The sequence below is a fragment of the Calypte anna genome, chromosome 1 (assembly GCF_003957555.1).
Source record: "Calypte anna isolate BGI_N300 chromosome 1, bCalAnn1_v1.p, whole genome shotgun sequence".
Classification (NCBI taxonomy): Eukaryota; Metazoa; Chordata; class Aves; order Apodiformes; family Trochilidae; genus Calypte; species Calypte anna.
In genome coordinates this window covers 841,560-865,916 of record NC_044244.1, presented here as the reverse complement: position 1 = coordinate 865,916, position 24,357 = coordinate 841,560, and the positions used below count along the sequence as shown (strand labels likewise).

The following is a 24,357-nucleotide window of genomic DNA, read 5'->3' as shown; positions in this document are numbered from 1 at the left end:
CCAAAGAGAAACCCGAGCTGGGGGGTTTGGGTGTGGTGTGGAAGGAAGGAGTTAAATTCGGGCTCCAGAAACACAAAAATTGGCTCTGCATTTCCTCAGCTCTCCAGAAGGTGCCAGGAACCCAAAACATCAATACCTTGAACTCATCAGCTCAGCTTTCTCAGCAGTTGCCCTGCTGATTCCCTCAAGCAACTTTTCTCATTTACATCCTTGAAGGAAGAGGTGTGGATCCCTTGTCTTGTGTGTCCTCCTTTTCTCACTCTATGTCCAGCCTTTCTCCTGAAAGTCCTTCCCAAATTGCTGGAGTCGTTAAGCAAGGAGACACAAGAACCAGATGGAAACCAAAGACCAAAAAGAAATATCCATTTTACCCTAAAAAAAATCTCTGCAAGAGGGAGAGAGCTTCAAGGAGAGCTTCTCCTCTGAGGAGACCTTCTCCAAGATGCTGTGAAGTTCAACGAGGCCAAGTGCAAGGTTCTGCACCTGGAATGGGGTAATTCCTTGCACAAATAGAGACTGGGAGGAGAAAGGATTGAGGACAGCCCTGAGGAGAAGGACTTGGGAGTGGGGGTGGCCCAGAAGCTCAAGGTGAGCCCTCAGTGTGTGCTTACAGCCCAGAAACCAAGCAGGTCCTGAGCTGCATCAAAAGCAGCAGAGACAGAAAGTCAAGGGAGGGGATTCTCCCCCTCTGCTCTGCTCTGCTGAGACCCCACCTGGAGCTCTGTGTCCAGTTGTGGAGATTCCAAAAAAGAAAGGCATGGAGCTCTTGGAGATGATCAGAGGTTGGAGCAGCTCTGCTCTGGAGCCAGGCTGAGAGAGTTGGGGGTGTTGAGGCTGGAGAAGAGAAGGCTGCAATGGGGAGATCTTAGAGCACCTTCCAGTGCCTGAAGGGGCTCCAGGAAAGCTGGGGAGGGACTTGGGACAAGGGCCTGGAGGGATGGGACCCTGCAAGGGGGAAGGGTTTCCAGCTGCAAGAGGGGAGATGGAGAGGAGATCTTGGGCAGGCAGGGAGGGAGAAATTGTTTGGGGTGAGGGTGCTGAGCTTTAGAACCAGGTTGCCCAGGAAAAGAGTCTCTGCCCCATCCCTGGCAGTGTTCAAAGCCAGGTTGGATGGGGCTTGGAGCAATCTGGGAGGGAGGTGTCCCTGCCCATGGCAGGGGGGTTGGAATGAGCTGAGCTTTCAGGGCCTCTTTTCAGAGGGCTCCTCTGCACTGGCTTCAACATCTCCGTGTCCTTCTGCTGCTGGGGACCCCAGAGCTGGACACAGCTTTACCCCAGGGGGGTCTCCCCAGAGTGGAGCAGAGGGGGACAATCCCCTCCCTGGCCCTGCTGCTCACACTGCTGGGGATGCAGCCCAGGACATGGGGGGTTTGATGCCTCTCTTGAGCTTCTCCTCACCCCACACCCCCAAGTTCTTCTCCTCAGGGCTGCTCTCCAGCCATTCTCCACCCATCTGTGCTTGGACTCAGCTTGAAGGATTGATTGATTGATTGATTGATTGATAAATAAAAGGACCATTGCCTCTCCCAGGTCCAAATGCTCATTTGCAGTTTGTCACATTCTTGTCATCCTTGACTCATTTCCTGAGTGGACCCTGGAGCTGCCTTTGTGGTGTTTGTTTTAACACCATTGTGCAAACACCATAAAACAAACTGGGTTTTGATAGAGGCTTTTGTAAGGGCTTGGTTGGTTGTTTTAACAATCTGACTTCTGATTCACCACTGCCACTGGAACTACTTAAATGTTGTCATCACAACTCCAACAAAAAGTTGGCTGGTTTCTTGGAAGCTGCAAGATGCCAAAGTAACCAAAAAATAAACAACCATAAGAATAAAACAAACCCAACATTGCCCTAGGCCACCACTGCCCCATGTCCCTCATCCCCAGGCTCTGAAACCCCTCCAGGGATGATGGGGACTCCAGCCCTGCCCTGGGCAGCCTGGGCCAGGCCCTGACAACCCTTTTGGAGAAGAAATTGTTGCACATACCCAGGCTTTGAAACCCCTCCAGGGATGAGGACTCCACCACTGGGCCAGGCCCTGACAACCTTTTCCAAGGAGAAATTGTTCCCCAGCTCCAACCTAAACCTCCCCTGGAGCAACTTGAGGCCCTTTCCTCTTGTTTTATCACTTCTTCCTTGGGAGACCAACACCCCCCTGGCTCCAACCTCCTCTCAGGGAGTTGCAGAGAGTCAGAAGGTCTCCTCTCAGCCTCTGCTCCAAGCTCAACACCTTCAGATCCTTCAGCTCCTCACAAGTTCTCCAGAACCTTCTCCTTGCTCTCCAGACCCTTCTTCTCACTCTCCAAACCTTCTCCTTGCTCTCCAGAACCTTCTCCTTCCTCTCCAACCCCTTCTCCATCTTCTCCAGCCCTTCCTCCTCACTCTCCATCCCTTCTCCTTGCTCTCCAGCCCCTTCCCCAGCTCCATTCCCTTCTCTGGACACTCTCCAGCCCCTCAATCTCCTTCTGCTCCTCAGGTCCCCAGAACTGACCCCAGGATTGGGGGTGCAGCCTCCCCAGTGCCCAGCACAGGGGGACAATCCCTGCCCTGCTCCTGCTGCCCACCCCACTGCTGATCCCAGCCCATCCTAGTCAGGATGCTGGTGGCCACCTTGGCCACCTGGCCACACTCTGCCTCACATTCAGCCCCTTTTGACCAACACCTCCAGGCCCTTTTTTTCCACCAGGCAGCTTTCCAGTCACTCTTCCCCAAACCTGGAATGTTGCTGTAGAAGGGAGATTCTGAGGGACAAGACTCAAGCAGTTTTTCCTCAGGGCAGAAGCAGCCCCTGCATTTAACCTCAATTCACCTCTTACTTGCAGACTTGGGAAGCAGCTGGGAAATGTTCCTTCTGTTCCCAGAGAAACCCCCCACACCCAGATTGTCAGGCTGCAGGATTCCTGCATCTCTAAAGAGCATAAGATGGGGTTTTTTGTGGGTTTTTTGGTGTCTCCACTGCCTTTCTCTGCACACACTCCAACCCCTCCATGTCCTTCTTGTCATGTGGGGCCCAGAACTGACCCCAGGACTGGAGGTTCTGAGCACAGGGGGATGATTCCTGCCCTGCTCCTGCTGGCCACACCAGTGCTGATAGAAGCCAGGATGGTGGTGGCTTTCTTGCCACACTGGTGGCTCCTGTTCACCCACTGGTGACCAACACCCTCAGATCTTTCTCTGCTGGGCCCTTTCCAGCTGCTCTGCCCTAAGCCTGGAGCTCTGCATGGGGTGGTTGTGCCCCAGGGCAGCTTGAGCCTTGTTAAATCTCATGGAATTGAGCTCAGCTCCTGGATCCAGATGCTGGGAACCTCCAGATGAGCTGCAGCATGGATAAATCTGGGCCTGAAGCAGAGATCCAACTGATGCTGCATTGTTTGAGGCTGCTGGATGTGAAGGGAGATCAAGATTGGTTTGGTGTCCCCTTTTTTCCTTTCTTTCTTCTCATCTTACCAACAAAAAGCAGTTTCATCAAGACTTTAGGGAGTCCAGGTGTTTTTCTGACAAGGATTCCTCAGCAAACCCGTGGTCTGCATCTGTAAAGAGCTCAAGATATTTTTTTTGTGGGGTTTTTTTGTGGTTTTGGTTTTATTTTGTGTCTCCATTGCCCTTCTCTGGACACACTCCAAGCCCTCCATGTCCTTCTTGTCATGAGGGGCCCAGAACTGACCCCAGGACTTGAGGCTCAAGGTGTGGGGTTTTTTGTGTGGTATTTTTGAGGACTTTCCCCTCTTTTTGGGAGACATGGCAAAACGGGCAAAACTTGCTTGATTACAAGATCCTGAGGTGATGATGGGAGTTGTGGTGAAGGACATGGCTTAGGAGGGAGATTATGGTGTTGGTCAAAGGTTGGACTGGATGAGCTTGGAGGGCTCTTCCAACCCAAATATTCCATGGTTCTGTGCTTGAGTCAATGAAGGATGAGACCTGGCAGTTTTATGAGGCTGACATGCAACTTGGCAGCAGTGTAGAAGATCTCTGGGTGAAGAAATTCCTGACTTTGCATTTCCTGCTTCTCCTTCCAGTTGGGTTTGACTTTCCTGCAGGGAAAAGTGAGAACTGAGGTGGGAACAAACTTCTTTCCATCCCCCTGGATTGAATCAGAGGGGCTCAGCCTTGGGGAGCAGCAGCCATTCCTGAGCTGCTCCCACCCCTCCTCAGCTGCTCAGAGAAAAACCCCATAACTTTCCATGCTCTGACCATGACAATTTTAAAAAGAGCTCTGCAGTTCTCCAGGAGACACCAGTAGGATTGATGGTAATAATGGTCAAACAAGCCCACAAGTTCTTGTCCTGGTTTGGGCCAGGATAAAGGTGATTTTCTGTCTTGTGCTTTTACTTTTAGCTGAGTCTCTTTAAGTAGTTGCACTTGCTGAAATTAACAGCAAGTTTCTCAGACAGTGTGTGCTTCTAGGACTGATAACACTTGATGTTTAGAGTTACTGCTGGAGAATGGGCTGCAGAGCCAAGGACACTGCTCAGCTCTGATGAAAACATTTTACCGTCCAGGAGGATAAAGAGGTCCCACCTGCAGCCTCCTTTGGGGAGGAACAGCCAAGATAGATGCCAGAATTGATCAAACAGAGGATTCCATCCCATATACGTCACACTCAGTATAAATTGGAGGGATCACGAGGGACAAGCTGGGATTTCCAGATTTCCTGGTTTCCTGCTTCCCTTCCTTCAGCATCCTGGGAGGATTCCATCCCTTCCTCTGTCTCTGCTCCTGATCCATCCCAGCCTGAATCTGTGTGTTCCTGCCTCCAGCTCCCAACTGCTCCTGACCCCAGGATTCCAGCCTGGACTTTCCCAGGGCTGCCCTGCAGCCTCAGTGGGGATGGGAGAGTTCTTGGGGGAAAGGGGGGAGGAACCTGGGATCCATTTTCCTGTAGATTTGTATAGATTTAGTCATTTTTCCTATTTCTCATTCCTGTTCCATTAAAGCTGTGTAGTTTAGTTCCCAACCCATCAGTCTCTCTCCCTTATTCTCTCTCCTTTCTTTATCAAGGAGGAGAGAGAGATTAATAGAGAGCAGCTGTTATTCAGTTTAATTGCAGTGTTAAACCCTGACAGTTCTCTTTCCCCTCTTTTCTCTCTCATTAAGGTCCTGAGCCAACACTTCCCAAGAAAATAGCTCTGAAATTGGTATTTTACCACTGCACATCAGAAGTTCTTCAAACAGGAGATGCTGGGGCCTGTCTGATCCTCCAGATGGGTTGGTGATGCTGCATCTAAGGAGGCTTCTGGTTCAGGCTCATTTCTCTTCCAATCAATTTCTTGGTGCACAAATGTACAAAAAGATCAGTCAGGAAAAGTCCATTTTTGTTTCATTCCTGAAAGCACTGCCTGGCAAGGGAAACTTCATCTTGTACAAAATTATGGCAGGATCCCACTGCTGCAGAAGCCCATCTCATCCTTGCTGTGCTCTACTTGTGGGGGTCAGTGGGGCCCTGGGATGCATCAGAAAAAAATGTGTGCAGCAGATCCAAGGAGGGAAAAAAAAAAAGGAAAAAAAAAAATGGAGAAAAGAAATCTCACCAGTACAGAGTTGGGGATGTCCTGCTGGAAAGCAGCTCCATGGAGAAAGCCCTTGGTGGACAGGGAATTCTCCAGAGGTCAGCAATGTGCCCTTGGGGCCAAGAGGGCCAATGGTGTCCTGGGGGCATCAGGAAAAGTGTGTCCAGCAGATCCAGGGAGGTTCTCCTCCTCCTCCTCCTCCTCCTCCTCCTCCTCCTCCTCCTCCTCCTCCTCCTCCTCCTCCTCCTCCTCCTCCTCCTCCTCCTCCTCCTCCTCCTCCTCCTCCTCCTCCTCCTCCTCCTCCTCCTCCTCCTCCTCCTCTGCCCTGCTCTGCTCTGCTCTGGGGAGAGCACCCCTGGAATCCTAGCTCCAGTTTGGGGCTCCCCAGTTGAGGAGAGACTGGGATCTACTGGAGAGAGGCCAAGGGAGAGCTGGGAGGGTGAGGAAGGGACTTGAGCATCTGTGCTGGGAAGAAAGAGTGAGAGGCCTGGGGCTGTTGAGGCTGGAGAAGAGAAGGCTGAGAGGGGATGTGCTGAATGTCCATCAGTAGCTGAGGGTGGGGGGCAAGAGGAAGGGGCCAATCTCTTTTTGGGGGTGGCCAGGGAGAGGCCAAGGAAGAATGGGTTGAAGGGAGAAGAGAGGAAGTTGCAGCTCAGCATGAGGAGAAACTTGTTGAGGGTGAGGCTGAGGGAGCCCCACATGGTTCCCCAGATGGTTGGAACAGCAGCAGCTGAAGGACCTGAAGACATTTAGTGCTGAAGGTCTGGGTTGGGATCTGGGATGTTGCTGCCCCACAGCCTGCAGGCTCCCAGTGATGTCCTCGTGGTGTAAAACATGGTGGTGACCATAAAAATCACCATGAGAGGAGCTACAAACCACAGGGGTTGACACAGAATCATTAAGGTTGGGAAAGACCTCTTAAGGTCATCAACTCCCAGCCCAACCCCACCACTAAACCATGTCCCAAAGTGCCACTTGGGTTTTTGATACCTCCAGGGACGGGGATTTCATGGAACCAAAAAATGTGAAGGGTTGGAAGGGAGCTCTGGAGATGCCCCAGTGCAACAGGATGTGTTCCCTGGGGGATCCTGCTGGGGCAGGGGGGTTGCACTGGGGCATCTCCAGAGCTCCCTTCCCACCCCTGACATTCTGTGGTTCTGTGATCCCTGTTACAAGGAAACAGGAGAAAACCAAAGAAAAACTCAACATTTCCATGTAATTCTGTATAACCTCCTGTCCCCTGAGTGACAAATGGCAGAGAAAAAGGAGGGAACTGTTGGGCCTTGCAACATTTAGGGGTTGTGTTTGTACCCTCTGCAGAGCAGCTGAAGTCCTGGTGCTGCCCCATGGGATCAATAATGACCTCAAACCAAATGGTTTGCCTTCTCCTTGGGTGTCATCCTCCAGCAGGAGGACACTGTCATTCTCAGGAACTGCTGCTTCCACCTCCCAGTTGAGTCATTTCATTGCAACTAGTTTTTTTGTTTTTTTTTTTTTTTTTTGGAGTGACTGACAACATCTGCAGGCATCATTCATAGTTTTGTTGTTTTGGGGTTGTTTTTTTTTCCTCTGAATACAAGAGGAAATAGATCTTCGAGTGAGTACTTCTTTATTTTTAGACTTGCACGTAAGCCAGAACGTTCTGAGTCATTCTTTCAAAGAAGCCAAAATAAGAGCAGTGCCAGGAATTAGGTCTCCAGCAGAGCCAGATGAAGGGCTCTCCTCGTGCAGAGATGACAAATTCCACCACTCAAAAAGCAGTGAGGTTCTGAACAGCACCATCTGAACTCCAGTTAGAAATGGTCTCCAGGGCTTGAGTTGATTCTCAGTAAATGGTGAAAAAAATCCTTCAAATACCTTGGGTTAGAGGAAATAGGAGGAATAGATCATTGAGAAAGGAGCTCTCACAAGAAATCCTATCATAGAATGATAGAATTGGCTGGGTTGGAAGGGACCTCAGAGATCATCAAGTCCAACCCTTGATCCACTCCCACTGCAGTTCCCAGCCCATGGCACTCAGTGCCACATCCAGGCTCTTTGGAAAGATCTCTAGACACGGAGAATCCACTACTTCCCTGGGCAGCCCATTCCAATGCCTGATCACCCTCTCCAGAAAGAAATTCTTTCTCATCTCCAACCTAAACCTCCCCTGGCACAACTTGAGACCCTGCCCTCTTGTCTTGCTGAGAGTTGCCTGGGAAAAGAGCCCAACCCCCCCTGGCTCCAACCTCCTTTCAGGGAGTTGGAGAGAGTGATGAGGTCTCCCCTGAGCCTCCTCTTCTCCAGCCTCAACACCCCCAGCTCCCTCAGCCTCTCCTCAGAGGATCTGTGCTCCAGTCCCTTCACCAGCCCAGTTGCCTCCTTTGGACCTGCTCCAGCACCTCAATCTCCTTCCTGAGGGGCTGAGGGGCCCAGAACTGGACACAGGACTCAAGCTGTGGCCTCCCCAGAGCTGAGCACAGGGGCAGAATCCCTTCCCTGGACCTGCTGGCCACGCTGTTCCTGAGCCAGCCCAGGATGCCATTGGCCTTCTTGGCCACCTGGGCACACTGCTGGCTCCTCTTCAGCTTCCTGGCAATCCAGACTCCCAGGTCCCTTTCTGCCACTCTGTGCCCAGCCTGGAGCTCCCCATGGGGTTGTTGTGGCCAAAGTGCAGGACCCAGCAAAATGTTTCCTTAATAAAAATAATTCCTTACACTAAAATTCCTTCCATTATCTGAAGGGGTTCCAGGAAAGCTGGAGAGGAGCTTTGGACAAGGGGCTGGAGGGATGGGATGAGAGAATGGCTTTAAACTGGAAAAGGGAAGATTTGGGTTGGACATTAGGAGGAAATTCTTTGCTGTGAGGATGTTGAGACCCTGAACAGGCTTCCCAAAGAAGCTGTGGCTGCCCCATCCCTGGAAGCATTCAAGTCCAGGTTGGATGGGGCTTGGAGCACCCTGGGCTGTTGGGAGATGTCCCTGCCCATGGCAGTGGGGATGGAATGAGATGATTTTTCAGGTCCCTTCCAACCTAAACCATTCTGTGGATTCTATGAAAATGTTTGTGCTCCATGTGGTGGCAGCTGATTAAGGGACCCTCAAGGTGGGAGTTGGGGTGGCTCTGACTCCAGATCTGCTCTTCCTTACAGACACCCCAGGAGCTCAGAGCCTTTTTGTCTCTCCTCATCTTCCACCCTCTCAGGGCAACCAGCGATGCTGACCCTGCACCCTCTCACCTCACTCCAGCACTAGATCATGGGATCACAGAAAACTTTTTCCCTTACTTCCAGGACCAGCAATAGCAGCAAGAATTCCATGCCAGCAGGAGCTGGAAGTCAGTGGATCCAGCAAACTGGAGTTACACATGGTCAGAGAGCATGAGACTGCTCTCAGCACTGCCCTTGCTGAGTGGGGGACACCAAAACAATTATTTACTCTTCCCCATGCCTTCATGTTTTAGTTTTTTAGCAGCACTTTGCACCCTCTACTGCTGCAGTAGCAAATTCTTCAGATCTGTGACCGACCTGCAGTGTTGCTCTGAGTAATAAGTGACTTAAAAACCAGTTGTCACATTGTCATCTCATCATTCTTCCTGTTGGTTTAGTTTTTTGGGGTTTTTTCCCCTGTTTTTGCCAATCTTCCCTGTTAGGGCTACCCCAGCAACTGAAAATACACCTGATCAGAGCAAAATCAGAGCCTTCTGCCTGGAGAGCTGAGCACAGAGACACCCAAATGGGGACACCAGGGATCTTCTGGCCAAAAAAAAAAACCCAGGATATCCCAAGTGACTTCCTCATCAGACCCATTCCCTTGCACAGCCAAACACGTGGCCATGGAACCCAACCCTTGGCCCATCCTTGGGCACAGGGTGTTCACACCAAGCCTTGTGTAAGAGGTTGGGCAAGCCCAGATCACTCTGTTCCAGTGTTGCAACACTGATTATTTGCTGCTCACAATTGCAAAGTCCCTGGTGAAGAACCAGAGCCTGGTGAAGCCTAAAAATGATCAACTCCTTCTCCAGCCAAGCATCCAAGTGGGTTGTGTGCCCCTTGGAGCAAAGGATCTGGTGCACAAGTGGTGTTCTCTGCCCTCCCAGTCAGAGGAAGGAGGTTAAGGAACAGAAAAACTAAGCAGGTGATTGCCTGCCTGGTGCCCTGAGCAAGGTTTTGGCTTCTATGATCATGGATTTACTTGGAAAAAAACAGATCTGTTGGGAGTTGCTGGGATTCACTGACCAAGTGGGGAAAGAGAGTTTTAACCAACAAGCTGGGCAGCTTTGTATGGAGAGCCTTAAATTGGGTTTAGTGGGGAAAAGGGATGGAGTTTTGAGGAATAGAAAGGAGCCAGGGGCTACTCATGGATTAGGAACCAACAAAGAAACACCAGTGAGATACCTCAGGAGGGCCAGGGAGGGGATTGTCCCCCTCTGCTCCGCTCTGGGGAGACCCCCCTGGGGTAAAGCTGTGTCCAGCTCTGGGGTCCCCAGCAGCAGAAGTACACGGAGCTGTTGGAGCCAGTGCAGAGGAGGCCCTGGAGCTGCTGGGAGGGCTGGAGCAGCTCTGCTCTGGAGCCAGGCTGAGAGAGTTGGGGGTGTTGAGGCTGGAGAAGAGAAGGCTGCAATGGGGAGACCTTAGAGCACCTTCCAGTGCCTGAAGGGGCTCCAGGAAAGCTGGGGAGGGACTTGGGACAAGGGCCTGGAGGGATGGGACCCTGCGAGGGGGAAGGGTTTCCAGCTGCAAGAGGGGAGATGGAGAGGAGATCTTGGGCAGGCAGGGAGGGACGGAGGGAGGGAGGGAGAAATTGTTTGGGGTGAGGGTGCTGAGCTTTAGAACCAGGTTGCCCAGGAAAAGAGTCTCTGCCCCATCCCTGGCAGTGTTCAAAGCCAGGTTGGATGGGGCTTAGAGCAATCTGGGAGGGAGGGAGGTGTCCCTGCCCATGGCAGGGGGGTTGGAATGAGCTGAGCTTTCAGTTCTCTTCCAAGCCAACCCATTCCAGGATTCTATTTCTTGGGGAGGGAGGGAGAAATTCTTTGGGGTGAGGGTGCTGAGCCCCCAGGTGCCCAGGTTGCCCCCAGAAGCTGTGGCTGCCCCATCCCTGGCAGTGTCTCAGGTCAGGTTGGATGGGGCTTGGAGCACCCTGGGCTGGTGGGAGGTGTCCCTGCCCTACAGGGGGTTGGAACTGGATGATCCTTAAGGTCTCTCCCAACCCAAACCATTCCACAATTCCATCATCTTCAAGAGAGGCAAATGCAGGAGGACCTGGATGTTTTAAATGCTCCAGCTTTGTGAGGATATCACCTCAACAGCAAGATTGGGTTTGAGTTGGTCTCTAAAATGCACTCAACCCAGGAGGTAAAAAAAAACCAATGGGATATTTTTTTTCCTCCATGCCAAACAGTTGCAGCCCCGTGGCAGAACTCCCTTGTTCTGAGGGGGAGTTTGAAAGGAAGGATTTTGATTGAAGAACTGAGGCAGCAAAACTGTCAGCACACACCCATGTGTGAGACTGAGCCAAGTACCTCCAGCTCCTGAAACAGTTGGACATTAGAGAGAAATTCTTTGGGGTGAGGGTGCTGAGCCCCTGGCACAGGTTGTCCAAGGAAGTTGTGGCTGCCCCATCCCTGGCAGTGTCTCAGGTCAGGTTGGATGGGGCTTGGAGCACCCTGGGCTGGTGGGAGGTGTCCCTGCCCTACAGGGGGTTGGAACTGGATGAGCTTTGAGGTCCCTTCCAACCCAAACCATTCCATGATTCTCTGGATTTTCCTGGTGATCTCAGCAGAATGCTGAGTGCAAAGGGTTCCTGCAATCCTTGCTGGAGACACGGAGCAGGAGGGAAGTGTTGGGAGTAGGTTTGGATCCTCCAGAGCAGCATTGCTGAGGCTTCAAACAGCATCCTCCATGGAGAGGAGATCTTGGGGAGAAATTCTTTGGGGTGAGGGTGCTGAGCCCCTGGGTGCCCAGGTTGCCCCCAGAAGCTGTGGCTGCCCCATCCCTGGAAGGATTCAAGGCCAGGTTGGATGGGGCTTGGAGCAACCTGATCCAGTGGTTTACATGCAGCTACTCAAGTGACAAACTGTCTCCCTGCCAGGGTGATCCAGACAGATCCCAGGTGGTGGAAGGAAAATTATTTATCTACCTATTATTTATCTACCTTTTTCTCCTGAAACATTCACATATCCCCTGTAGTAACAAAAATCCATCCCCTGGCCACATCCTCTCTGGTGTTTCACAGAGGAACAAACCCCCAAGTATCCAGGGTGGGAGAGGGCATTTTTTAACACCCTGGGGAAATATTTATTTAAAAGGTGTGAATAAAACTACCAACCCCACTGCACAGGGGCTGCTGCCATGAAGTGGGGTCTGGAGCCACCCCATGAGGGACCTCAGGGGTACCTGACCCCGAGCAGGACCAAGCGGGGCAGAGGGGACCAGGGATGGGGCCAAGGAATGGAAATAAGGGCTGCAGAAAGGGGATAAGAAAGGGTAAAGAAAGATGAAGACCCTGGAGGGAAGGGGATGAGGCCAAAGGAAGAGGGGGGCCAGGGGTGGTGTTGAGGGGGATTTTGAGGGAAGGAACTGAGGGTGTAGCATTGAAGTGAGGGAAGGGGTTCAGGGAATGAGGGGAGGGAAAGAGATGAAAAGATGAGGGAAGGGGTTGAGGGACAGAGGGAAAGGGTTGAGGGACTGAGGGAAGGTCCAGGACTGAGGGAAGGGGCTGAGGGACTGAGGGAAGGGGTCAAGGGAAGTTGCAGGACTGAGGGAAGGGGTTGAGGGACAAAAGGAAGGTTCAGGACTGAGGGAAGGGATTGAGGGACTGAGGGAAGGTCCAGGACTGAGGGAAGATCCAGGACTGAGGGAAGGGGTTAAGGGAAGTTGCAGGACTGAGGGAAGGGGCTGAGGGACAAAAGGAAGGTTCAGGACTGAGGGAAGGGATTGAGGGACTGAGGGAAGGTCCAGGACTGAGGGAAGATCCAGGACTGAGGGAAGGGGTTAAGGGAAGTTGCAGGACTGAGGGAAGGGGCTGAGGGACAAAAGGAAGGTTCAGGACTGAGGGAAGGGATTGAGGGACTGAGGGAAGGTCCAGGACTGAGGGAAGGTCCAGGACTGAGGGAAGATCCAGGACTGAGGGAAGGGGTTAAGGGATTGAGAGAAGGGGTTGAGGGATTGAGGGAAGGGGTCAAGGGACTGAGGAAGGGGTCAAGGGAAGGTACAGGACTGAGGGAAGGGGTTGAGGGGTTGAGGAAAGATCCAGGAATGAGGAAAGGGATTAAAGGATTGAGGAAGGGGTCAAGGGAAGGTCCAGGACGGAGGGAAGATCCAGAACTGAGGGAACGGGTTGAGTGCTGGAGGGAAGGTCCAGGACTGAGGTGAGGAATGGAGCCCAGGACCTGATGTGAGGGGATGAGGGAATGAGCCAAAAGAATGAGAAAAGAGCTTGAGGGAGGGAAAGCCCAAAACAGGACGGAAGGTCCTTTTGTTAATCCTTTTGTTAATCTTCATGCATTCATGGGTGGCAAGTTTGGCTGGTTTCAGCCCATTTCCATTTGCAAGGCCCAGACACAGCAGAAGATGATCCCAAATCAATATCTTATTGTTTCGTGTCAGAAAAGTCTCCAGGGCAAGCAGGGCTGGGGCCACTCTTATCTCCATCCACATCCAGTTTAACAAAGAACATTAAGAACGTTTCACACCCCTTAAATCCCCTTTTTTTTTTTTTTTTTTTTCCTTCGTAGAATCTCTGCTTTCGGCACTGAACCTTTCACACCCCGAGGGCTTTTCAGAAGTGCTGGGGTTAACTCTCACTCACCCTTCACCTTCTCAAACCTTTATTTTTTATTCCCTCCCCCCTTCACCTAAACCCCGACAGAGCTCAGAGGACGGCGGGCAGAGCCGGTGACCCGCGGGAAGAGGAAAAGCCTCCACGGGCGCAGCCGGGGCTCTCTTTCCGGTTCAGTTTTCACTTTCTGTTTTTTTTTATTATTATTATTTAATTTTTTCCCCCCTCTATTTCTCCTCCCCCCTCCTTTTTTTTTTTTTTTCTTTCTTTTTAATACCGACGCTGCCATTCCCACCACCGCCTCGCTGCCTTCCCCCCCTTTTCCGCCCGTCCCTCCGCGTCCTCCCCCGTCCCCTTTCCTCTCCTCAGGACCGGCGCATGGCGGCCGCTGTTGCTCTCAACCCCTCCGCTTCGTTTTTCCTCAGTATTCCGGCCCGCCCGGTCCGGTAACGCCGCGGTTCCCCACTCCCGGAATCCTTTCCCGGGAGAGGAACCGCGCCGAGGGCCGGGCGGGATCAGTAATGAGGGCGGTGTGAGGAAGAAAAGGGGGAAAAAAAACCCAAAAAGAAACCAAAATAGGAGAAAATCCCTATAACCCTCCTGGCCATGGGCGAGCGGCGGGATGAGGAGGAGAGCGGCGAACCGGGAACGGGTGAGCGGGAACGGGGAAGCTTGGGATGGGGGTGGTGGTGGTGGGTGAGCTTTAAGGAAAGCGTCGGGATTTTGATTCTGGGATTAATCTTCGTGTCTTAAAGAGGAGAAGCCAAAAGGGATTTGCTCTCTCGGGCTCCTCCGAACCCCAAGATCCCGACCCTGAGGTGGGGACGCAGAGCTCTGTGACGGGGGTGGCTCCGCGGTCCCCTCACTGAGGTGAAGGGAATCTCCAAGGCTTGGGAGGCCTTGAGAGCCCTTCGGAGCCTGGAGGCCTTCGACATTAGCTTTATTTATTATTTATTTCAATTTATTTTTTTTTTCCTCGCTTCGGGGAGACCCACGCACATATTTTATTATTAATAATTATTATTTCCCCGAGCTTTCCCGCCCAATCCCCATCTCCCGCACCAGGTGGCAAAGCCACCACCACCACCACCACTCCTTCCATTCTTGGGCTGTCCCCTTGGGGTTTTTCGTGATTTCTTTATTAATATTTAAATTCTTTTCGGTCTGTCCTTGGGCAGGTGCCCTTCAGGAGAAAGGGGAGGGCATTGAAATGCAAACCTGGCTTGCTCCTTCCTTGGGGCTGGCATGGGAAAGATGGGAAGCCTCTTTGTTTCTTGGAAATCAGCCTGAGAATATGGGGGAAAAAAAATAAAATAAAATAACGTGTCTCTTCTCTGATCCCCGCTGGCAGATTGTCCTCAAACAAATAATCCCAGCTTGGATAGCAGCAAAGGTTTACTGAGGTTTGCACCCCTTAAAGGGAGGGATAATCTGAGGTAGAGCATAAAACCAGTCAGAAACATAGAATCAGAATAGTTTGGGTTGGAAAGGACCTTAAAGATCACCCTGTTCCAACCCACTGCATGGGCAGGGATACCTCCCACCAGCCCAGGTTGTTCCAAGCCCCATCCAACCTGACCTGAGGCACTTCCAGGGCCTTTTTGCTTTATTTCATACTCTTATTAAAATCTTTACCCTATTTTTATCCTCTACATCCACAGCTTGGCTTTAGGGTTAGGTAAGCAAACTTTAGCCCTTCCTCTCCCACCAGTTTCCTAATGGTCTAGTATCAAAATAATACATTTCTCCACCTTTGCTGGGGACTTTACAGTGAGCACAAGGTTGATTTTTGCAGAATGACAGAGAAAAGGAATTTTTGGCATCTAATGGATCTCTGTCACTCCCCCTGCTCCAGCCAGGTCTCTAGGCATGAGGTAAGACAGTTCTGTGAACTCCACAGCTGTGCTGGAAATCTTGGTCTAGGCAATAATTTCTTCAAACTTTGACATTTCTCTCAGTTGCCTGACATTGTAAGTTGTTTATTTTATATTTTTTGTTGTTAGTTTAGAAGAGAAAGCCTGAAAATACATGCTTGGCAAGCTCAGAAATCCTAAGGTGAAGACAGAGGCAGGCTGTATTCTCATTATGTTAAAGTTTCATGGTTATAAAGTGAGTTTAAAAACATGTTCCTTGCAAAACAAGGTATTTTTATTAAAAATATGCAAGATAAATAAGAGATATTTTAAAAAAAAATGTGCAAGAGAACCTGCTTGGCCCAGAATCATTGGTGCTCATGGTGGATGGAGGAAACACAGGGTGAAGCTCTGCTGGGTGAGGGGTTCAGATCAGGAGATTAACCTCATGTTTTGGGGTAAAAGTGGATGTTTCTTGGTGCTGCCTGTGGTTGTGACAGGTGATGAGGAGGGAGACAAACATGAGGCTCTTCTGGCAGTAGCTGTCCTATGGTGGAGCCTGGAAATGTCCAGTCTGCAGCTGGACTAATCTGTAAGGCACAGTGTGTTGACAAGAAGATGTCAGATCTCCCAGAAATTGCTGTTTTCCCATTAAAAAAAAAAAATTAGTTTTGGAGGAGAATTCCCTGTCTGCTCTGATAAAAAGAAGTATAAATCCTCACCTAGGACCAGAGAGTGCCTTACCCAGCTCTCAAACTGGTTTTACATGCTAGTTTGGTTTATTTTTAATCTTCTTAAACCTGATGTTTTTGGTGGCAGCAGAGCTATAGCTGAAGTTTTGTCCCTTCCCAGCCACCTCCATCACCTCTGCCATCTGCATCCTGCCTGGTTCTGAGCTCTTTGTGGAGCTGTGCAGCAATCCAGATTGCTGAACCCATCTGGATTAAAAATAGCCTCTTCTGCTCCATTTTCTGCTGCACTTGGCTGGTTTTATTTCATTGCACAGTACCCAGCTGTGCCAGGAGGGAAGAAGGAGGAACACTGTGGCAAGGTTTTTGCCTGGGTCACTGTAGCCACTCACCAAAATGCATGTGGGGTGACAGCTTTGGTGGCAATAAGTTGGGTTTATTAGAGAAAAATGTATTTTATGTGATGTGTTGGTCACTCAGGCAGCTCCCAGAGTGAGCCAGTGATGATCCTTGGAATCAGTTTAAAAACAACTGTTATTCTTGTGGAGTTTGGCTTTTTTGGGGGGAGTGTTGGTTGTTTTGGGTTTGTCTTTTTTTTGTGGGTTTTTTGTGGTGTTTGGAGAAAGAAAAAGAAAAAGGTTTTTAGTGCTCAGCTTTGGTTGTGGCTTTATTTGAAATTAAAACAGTGCCTTGATAATTTCTGCAGCCAAAAGGGATCAGAGAGGACAAGCAGGAGGAGAGACCAGGGGAAAGAAATCCAGCACTGGAAAAAAAGTGTCTGTAGTGAGAGCAGAAGTAATGCAACAAACCCAAATACTTCAAGGAAGGTTGTATCCCTCTTTTAGGAAGTTCACAGGAGAAGGAACCAATGGTTTGGGGGAATGCAGCTGCAGCATTTGAGGCTGGGGAACTCTCTCCTTGCTTTCTCCAGCCACAAACAAGTTGGTTTGGGGTTTTTTTTTTCTTTCCCCAAGTGGGGCAAAAAATCAAAACCAAACCCAACCAAAACTTCTCACCTTGGGGAAGTTGTTTTTAACACATCAGCTGCTGCTCTCACAAGGCTGCCAGTTGCTTCCTCCAGCAACTGGGAGGTTTTTTCTCCTTTCATTTGCCACCAGACTCTTTCTTGGTGCCACCATCAGCCCCTCCTGAAGCCAGAAATCTTATTTTTTGGCTGAACCAGCAGCAGACACCTGTCCTGATAACCCATCCCAACATCTGGGACATGGAATATCCCAGCTGTGCTGGTTCTGTTGGAGGTGGTTTGGATCAGATCTGTTACCAGGTTCAGCCCTGTGACAAATCCAAGCTTAGAACTGGTGTCTGTGTCTGAGAGTGGAAAAAAAAGGGGGGAAGGAAAAAAAGGGAGAAAGTGAAAGGAAAAGATGCTGGGAAGCAGCAAAGCTGTGGAAGTCACTGGTGTGGCAGGAGCAGCAGGAATAAGGCATTGGTCAGGTGTAGGAGAGTGTTTTGAGACCTAAAAAAGCTTTGAAGGACCCATGCTAAAGCAGGAGAAAATCCCAAAAGGCTCAAATCTCCCAATGCAAATCTTTTCTTTCCCATCATATCACCTGGAAAGATTTTACACCAGTCAGAAGCAGCTGCTGTGGTCAGCATCTCCTTGCTTTGCAGGCAGGACACCTTCCTTCTACCTAACACTTGGAGGAGATGGTGATTTTTTTAATTTTTTTTTTTTTTTTGCTTTGTTTGGCTTCATTTAGCTCAGTTTTTGGCTTAAACTGAAGGAGGGAAGTGACTTCTGTGCTCCAGCTGTGAATGAGCCCAAAACTCACTACAAAAGGTTGGGCTGAGCAAATCACAGTCATGTCCTGGGAGGGTGACCCAGTATGTGTCATTTTCTGGTGAGGTTTCTGGCTGGGTTCTAACACCATCTGGGCTTCTGCATCTCTTTCCTGCTCATCTCTATTTCCCCTCTTGCCTCTCTCCCTCTCCACCTTTTTTCTTCCTTTTTTTGTGAAAGAATTCTGCCTTATTAAGAAGTATTTTGCCTTCACACTGCCTCTTAGCCTGGCTGATTTTTTTCTGCTTTCTGTTTCAGATTTTTCACCTCCTCACTTTTTTAGTCTTTATCTTTAAACTTTCCAGCCCATCCAGCCATTTGCTGGTTGGATCTTGGTACCACCAGTACCACCTGCACAAACAGTTCTTGGTAACCAACACCAGGTGTGTCTGATGTTCAGAGGAGTTAGAATTAAAGAATTCTTTATTTCTTTTTTTAAATAAAAATGCCCAGGGAGATTGTGGAGTCCCCTTCTCTGGAGATATTCTAAACAGATATTAAGGGACCTGGGAGTCTGGATTGCCAGGAAGCTGAAGAGGAGCCAGCAGTGTGCCCAGGTGGCCAAGAAGGCCAATGGCATCCTGGGCTGGCTCAGGAAGAGCGTGGCCAGCAGGTCCAGGGAAGGGATTCTGCCCCTGTGCTCAGCTCTGGGGAGGCCACAGCTTGAGTCCTGTGTCCAGTTCTGGGCCCCTCAGCCCCTCAGGAAGGAGATTGAGGTGCTGGAGCAGGTCCAAAGGAGGCAACTGGGCTGGTGAAGGGACTGGAGCACAGATCCTGTGAGGAGAGGCTGAGGGAGCTGGGGGTGTTGAGGCTGGAGAAGAGGAGGCTCAGGGGAGACCTCATCACTCTCTCCAACTCCCTGAAAGGAGGTTGGAGCCAGGGGGGGTTGGGCTCTTTTCCCAGGCAACTCTCAGCAAGACAAGAGGGCAGGGTCTCAAGTTGTGCCAGGGGAGGTTTAGGTTGGAGATGAGAAAGAATTTCTTTCTGGAGAGGGTGATCAGGCATTGGAATGGGCTGCCCAGGGAAGTAGTGGATTCTCCGTGTCTGGAGAGATTTCCAAAGAGCCTGGATGTGGCACTGAGTGCCATGGGCTGGGAACTGCAGTGGGAGTGGATCAAGGGTTGGACTTGATGATCTCTGAGGTCCCTTCCAACCCAATCAATTCTATGATTCTATGAAACCCCCCCTGGATGCAGTCCTGAGTAATGTGCTGCTGCTGGTAGGAGCACCTGGGTGCTGCTGCTTTGGTGGGAGAGTTGGACTGGGTGATCTCTGGAGGTCCCTTCCAACTCTCAGCATTCTGTGATTCTGTGACCTGACTTGCAGGTGGGTGAAGTTTGTGACCAGGGGGAAAAAAAATGAGGGTGCTGAGCCCCTGGGTGCCCAGGTTGCCCCCAGAAGCTGTGGCTGCCCCATCCCTGGCAGTGTCTCAGGTCAGGTTGGATGGGGCTTGGAGCACCCTGGGCTGGTGGGAAGTGTCCCTGCCCATGCACGGGGTTGGGATCACCTTTAAGGTCCCTTCCAACCCAAACCTTCTGGTGATTCCAGGACTTCAGAAGACCCTTGAATCCTCCTTTTCCCTAGGACAGCTTTCCTGGCAGCCCCAGGCTCCCCACCACAGTGAAGGGGTTCTGTGGAATTGTGTCCTTCCAAAAATAAGGACCTGAACTGGGCTGAGTTTGGCAGAGCAGACAAAGCTGAGCTGCTCAGGAGAGCAAAAGGAGCAGTGTGGGTTTGGTGCCACCAGGGAGGGGACAAAAGGGGCCACATACAACATCCCCATGGGGGAACAGAATGGGGCTGTGATCTGAGCCACCTCAGGGCCCCAAAACACCTGAGAGTCCAGAGAAGGTGATCCTGGGGAATTCCTGATCTCAGAGGTGGAAAAGGGAAGTTGTGGCTGCCCCATCCCTGGCAGTGTCTCAGGTCAGGTTGGATGGGGCTTAGAGCACCCTGGGCTGCTGGGAGGTGTCCCTGCCCATGCAGGGGGTTGGAACAGGATTATTATTAATATCCCTTCCAATCCTCCTCAGTCTGATTTTAAGATCCTCTGAAATTAAACACACACACAAAAAAAAGGCCATGCAGAAAAGCAAACCTGGTTCTCTGCACCAGTAAGCAGTTCAAAAGCCATGAGTTTTCCTCCTGGGCTATGTTTGGAAGTCTCTGAGTGGTCACACACATCCAGAGGTCACAGGAGGCTGGATGAGCTAAAAAAAGGATTCTGTTTTTGGGGATGTCTACATCTCCTGGCATTGGCTGCTGCTCCTGGTGGGCAGGGGCCCTGAAATGGAAAGGGGAGGAACAGCGTGCAGCCCCCAGGGGGATATGGGTGGGACCTATCCCCTCAGGCTGCCTTATGGAATTAGAGACTCTTGGAATGGTTTGGGTTGGAAGGGACCCCAAACCTCATCCAGTCTCAACCCCCTGCATGGGCAGGGACACCTCCCACCAGCCCAGGGTGCTCCAAGCCCCATCCAACCTCACCTGAGACACTGCCAGGGATGGGGCAGCCACAACTTCCTTGGACAACCTGGGCCAGGCTCTCACCACCCTCAAATTCAAGAATTTCCTCCCCATCTCCAACCTCAATCTCCCCTTTCTCTCCAAGTTTTAACCCATTTCCCTTCTCCTCTCCCTACCCCCCCGTGTCCAAAGCCCTCCCCCAGCTTTCTTGGAGCTCCTTCAGATATTGGAAGGTTGCTCTGAGCTCACCTGGGAACCTCCTCCTCTCCAGGCTGAACAACCCTGAATTCTTTAGGCTGCCTTCATCTTCAGCCAACACTTCCCAGAGGGCAGGAGAGGGCACTTCAGGAAGGAAAAGTCAGAGGAGCTGGCTTGAAGTCTGGAAAAGGAGGAGGAAGGAGAAGGTTAGAAACCTTCCAAGGAATGCACAGCTCTTGGATGACTTCTCCACAGCTCCAGCACGAGGGAGAAGGCTCAGCCTTGCTTGCTGTGTTGTCACCTGATACTATTAGCTGCAAAGGTGACTTGTGTTTATTCCCCCTTGCTACCAGGGTAGGAAATGTCTCCAGGACAGGCTGGGAATACCCTCCTCAGGGATTTCAGGGCATGGATGACACCTGGTGTGGGGTCAGAGCTGTGCTGGGTTTCTCCAGCCCTTTTCCACCCATCAGTCCTGCACTGTGTCTCTGCTCTCCAACCAAACTGGGTCTGTTCAGCCTTGAGAAGGCTCAGGGCAGACCTAATTCTGATGTTCCAGTACTCCAAGGGGGCTCCAAAGGAGATGGAGACTCCCTGTGTACAAGGAATCCCATGGACAAGGGGCAATGGGCACAAGTTGCTCCTGGGGAGATTCCAATTGGACACAAGAGGAAAAATTTTCCCTCTGAGGACAGTCAGACACTGGAATGGTCTCCCAGGGTGGATTCCCCCACTTTGGGAAGTTTGAAGTCATAGAATCCTAGAATCCTAGAATGGGCTGGGTTGAAAGGGACCTCAGAGATCATCAAGTCCAACCCTTGATCCACTCCCACTGCAGTTCCCAGCCCATGGCACTCAGTGCCACATCCAGGCTCTTTGGAAAGATCTCCAGACACGGAGAATCCACTACTTCCCTGGGCAGCCCATTCCAATGCCTGATCACCCTCTCCAGAAAGAAATTCTTTCGAATCTCCAACCTAAACCTCCCCTGGCACAACTTGAGACCCTGCCCTCTTGTCTTGCTGAGAGTTGCCTGGGAAAAGAGCCCAACCCCCCCCTGGCTCCAACCTCCTTTCAGGGAGTTGGAGAGAGTGATGAGGTCTCCCCTGAGCCTCCTCTTCTCCAGCCTCAACACCCCCAGCTCCCTCAGCCTCTCCTCACAGGATCTGTGCTCCAGTCCCTTCACCAGCCCAGTTGCCTCCTTTGGACCTGCTCCAGCACCTCAATCTCCTTCCTGAGCTGAGGGGCCCAGAACTGGACACAGGACTCAAGCTGTGGCCTCCCCAGAGCTGAGCACAGGGGCAGAATCCCTTCCCTGGACCTGCTGGCCACGCTCTTCCTGAGCCAGCCCAGGATGCCATTGGCCTTCTTGGCCACCTGGGCACACTGCTGGCTCCTCTTCAGCTTCCTGGCAATCCAGACTCCCAGCTCCCTTTCTCCCTGGCTGCTCTCTAGCCACTCTGTCCCCAGCCTGTAGTGCTGCATAAGTCTCAGCTCAGTGGGTGCTGGGACATCTCAGCTCAACAATAACATGAGAAGGGTTGGAGCAGCTGATCCTGGAGGTCCCTTCCCAGCTGGAATTCTGTGTTTCTAAGCTGTTCAAACAGGAGAGAGCAGAGAGTTTACCTCCCAGTCAGCAGATGATGTGAAAATGACCCAATGGTTTTTACCTTCATGCAGAGGAATGTAAGAATCCAAGTCCCCAAAAATGTGGGCGAGTTCCTCCTCAGACATGATGGAGAGTTTCAGCATGGGGTCATGATAGGCCTGGCCAAGAATGTCAGTGTTAAAATAGATTCACATCTGCCAAGCCCAAATGCTGACAATTTTCATATGAGGGGATGCACCATGGGAAGTGAAGCCAAGAGGAACAGGAACCCTGACTTTGAGGGGTACAAGATACTTCTCTGTTGGGAGGCACCAAATGCAAAGGACTTTCCTATCAGGGAATGGGATTCCTCAGCTGATATCTGGGATTCTCTGATTCCAACCCCTATGGGAAGTCAGTGAGTGCTGTTCCCTCAGGATGCTGCAGGGTGCTGGTGGCACCTCCAGTCTGCTCAGGGAGGAGCAGCCACTTTCACTTTCAGTTTTGGTTTGTGTACTTTCACTTTTGAGACCATCAAGGGCCTCCTGCTCCTGGAAGTGAAACCTGGATTTGCCTGGGATTTGTGTTCCTCTGTGTGAGCCCAGGTGGGAATGGATCCAAGGGAACCTCTCAGATCAGGAGAGGGAGATGAGGGGCACAGCAGTGTCAGTTCCATGTATCATTTCATCAGCATTATATCATTCATCATTTCACAACATTTTGGGGCTTGTTGTTGGTTGTTTTGTTTTGTTGTTTTTTTTTGTATGTTTGTTTTGTTTTTCCTTTTTTGGACTTTGCTTTTTCCACCCTGGCTGAACCTGTGGTGAGGAACAAATGTCTTGAGTTACCACCTGCAAAACTGCTGCTTTCTGTTGCATTTCCAAGAGCTTCCCAAGCTTTTAATCTTTTTCTTATTATTTTTTAAAGCCTTTTACCCTAAAAGATACCAAATATCCTGCTCTGTGCCCAGTGGGGTTTTTAACCCCATATTCTCTCTGTCTCACAAACTGGAAACATACAACTGGCTCCCAGCCCTCACGTTTAGACACAGCCTTCCTGATGTTCCAAATTCCTAGAATTATTGAATGGTTCAGGTGGGAAGGGAGCTCAGAGCTCATCTCCTCCAAGCTCCATGCCCAGGGACACCTCTCATCCAGCCCAGGTTGCTCCAAGCCTCATCCAACCTGGCCTTGAACACCTCCAGGGAGGGGGCAGCCACAACTTCTCTGTTGTGGCAATCTGTTCCAGAGTCTCAGCACCCTCCTCCTGAAGAACTTCTTCCTAAGCTCCAGGCTGAACCTCTTCTCCTGCACTTTCAAACCATTTCCCCTTCTCCTAGCACTGGACACTCTTCTGAAAAGTCCCTCTGCAGCCTTCCTGGAGGTTCCCTTCAGGGATTGGGGGGCAGCTGTAAGGTCCCTCTGGAGTCTGCACAATCCCAGCTCCTCAGCCTCTCCTCATGGCAGAGCTGCTCCAGCCCCTGGATCATCTTTGTGGCCTCCTCTGGACTCATCCCAACAGATCCATGTCCTTCTTCTGCTGGGGACACCAGCCCTGGATGCAGGATTGGAGGTGGGGGTCTCCCAAGAGCAGAGCAGAGGCTGGGAATCCCCTCTCCTGATCTGCTGGCCGTGCTCCTCTGGATGCATCCCAGGACAGGTTTGGATTTCTGAGCTCCAGGAGCACACTGCTGGCTCCCGTTGAGCTTCTCACCAACCAACACCCCCAACCAAATCCTTCTCTTCAGGGCTGCTCTCAACCCACTCTGTACCCAGCTTGGCCATGCTGAGGAGTTACAAGATGCTTTCAGTAGGAGGAGCAGAAAAAAGGAGATGGTTTGGAGCAGCAGCTGTGAAATGAAACCCCAGCAGCTGCAGTCCTGGTGCTGTTGGGCTGTGAGGAGCTCTGAGGTCCTCCTGGAGTCTTCTCCAGGCTGAACACTCCCAGCTCCTCAGCCTCTCCTCATGGCAGAGGTGATGTCCAGAGGTGTCCACCCTTCCAGATGTCACCATGGAAGAAGGTTCTGCTGTGAGGAGCTGTTTAGGGTGGCAGAGAAGATGCTGAGGACAGAGCTGTCCCTCTTTGGAGGATAACTCAGCACAAGGTTTGTTGGAAGTCCAAAGGGAAAAAGGTTTGGCCCAAGAGCTGTGAGTTGGGATGTCATTCCCTGGGGAACCCAAAACTCCCCAAGTGCTTCCTTGAGCTCCTGAAGATGCAAGAGGCACAGACAAAAAAAAAACAACCCAAAAAGCCCAGTATGAAAGACAGGGAAGGAATAAGCCAAGAAACTCAGCATCCCTTCCTCATCCCCCTCAAAGGAGAAGGCAATAATACTGAGGGAGACCTGGAAAACATCTTTACTTGTTATTTTTCTCTTCCTGAGAGCCAAGTTGTGCTTTTTTCACTACTTTTGAGCAATTGCAGAGGCTTCTCGTGGATGTGTGAGGTTTAGAAAGTTTAGAAAGGGGACCCCAGAGCAAGGCTGAGAGAGGCA

The 24,357-nt window shown here is 51.0% G+C and overlaps 1 protein-coding gene across 3 annotated transcripts in view; it reads left to right on the top strand.

The window, feature by feature from the left end:
* Positions 1-13,491: 13,491 nt before the first annotated feature.
* Positions 13,492-24,357, top strand: part of TASOR2 (transcription activation suppressor family member 2) — a 61,040-nt gene continuing 50,174 nt past the window's right edge. For all 3 annotated transcript variants that reach the window (XM_030469513.1, XM_030469514.1, XM_030469512.1), the window contains exon 1: positions 13,492-13,920. In XM_030469513.1, the coding sequence (XP_030325373.1) occupies positions 13,875-13,920 (46 nt within the window). In that variant the 5' untranslated portion in view covers positions 13,492-13,874. The remainder of the gene's footprint in view (positions 13,921-24,357) is intronic.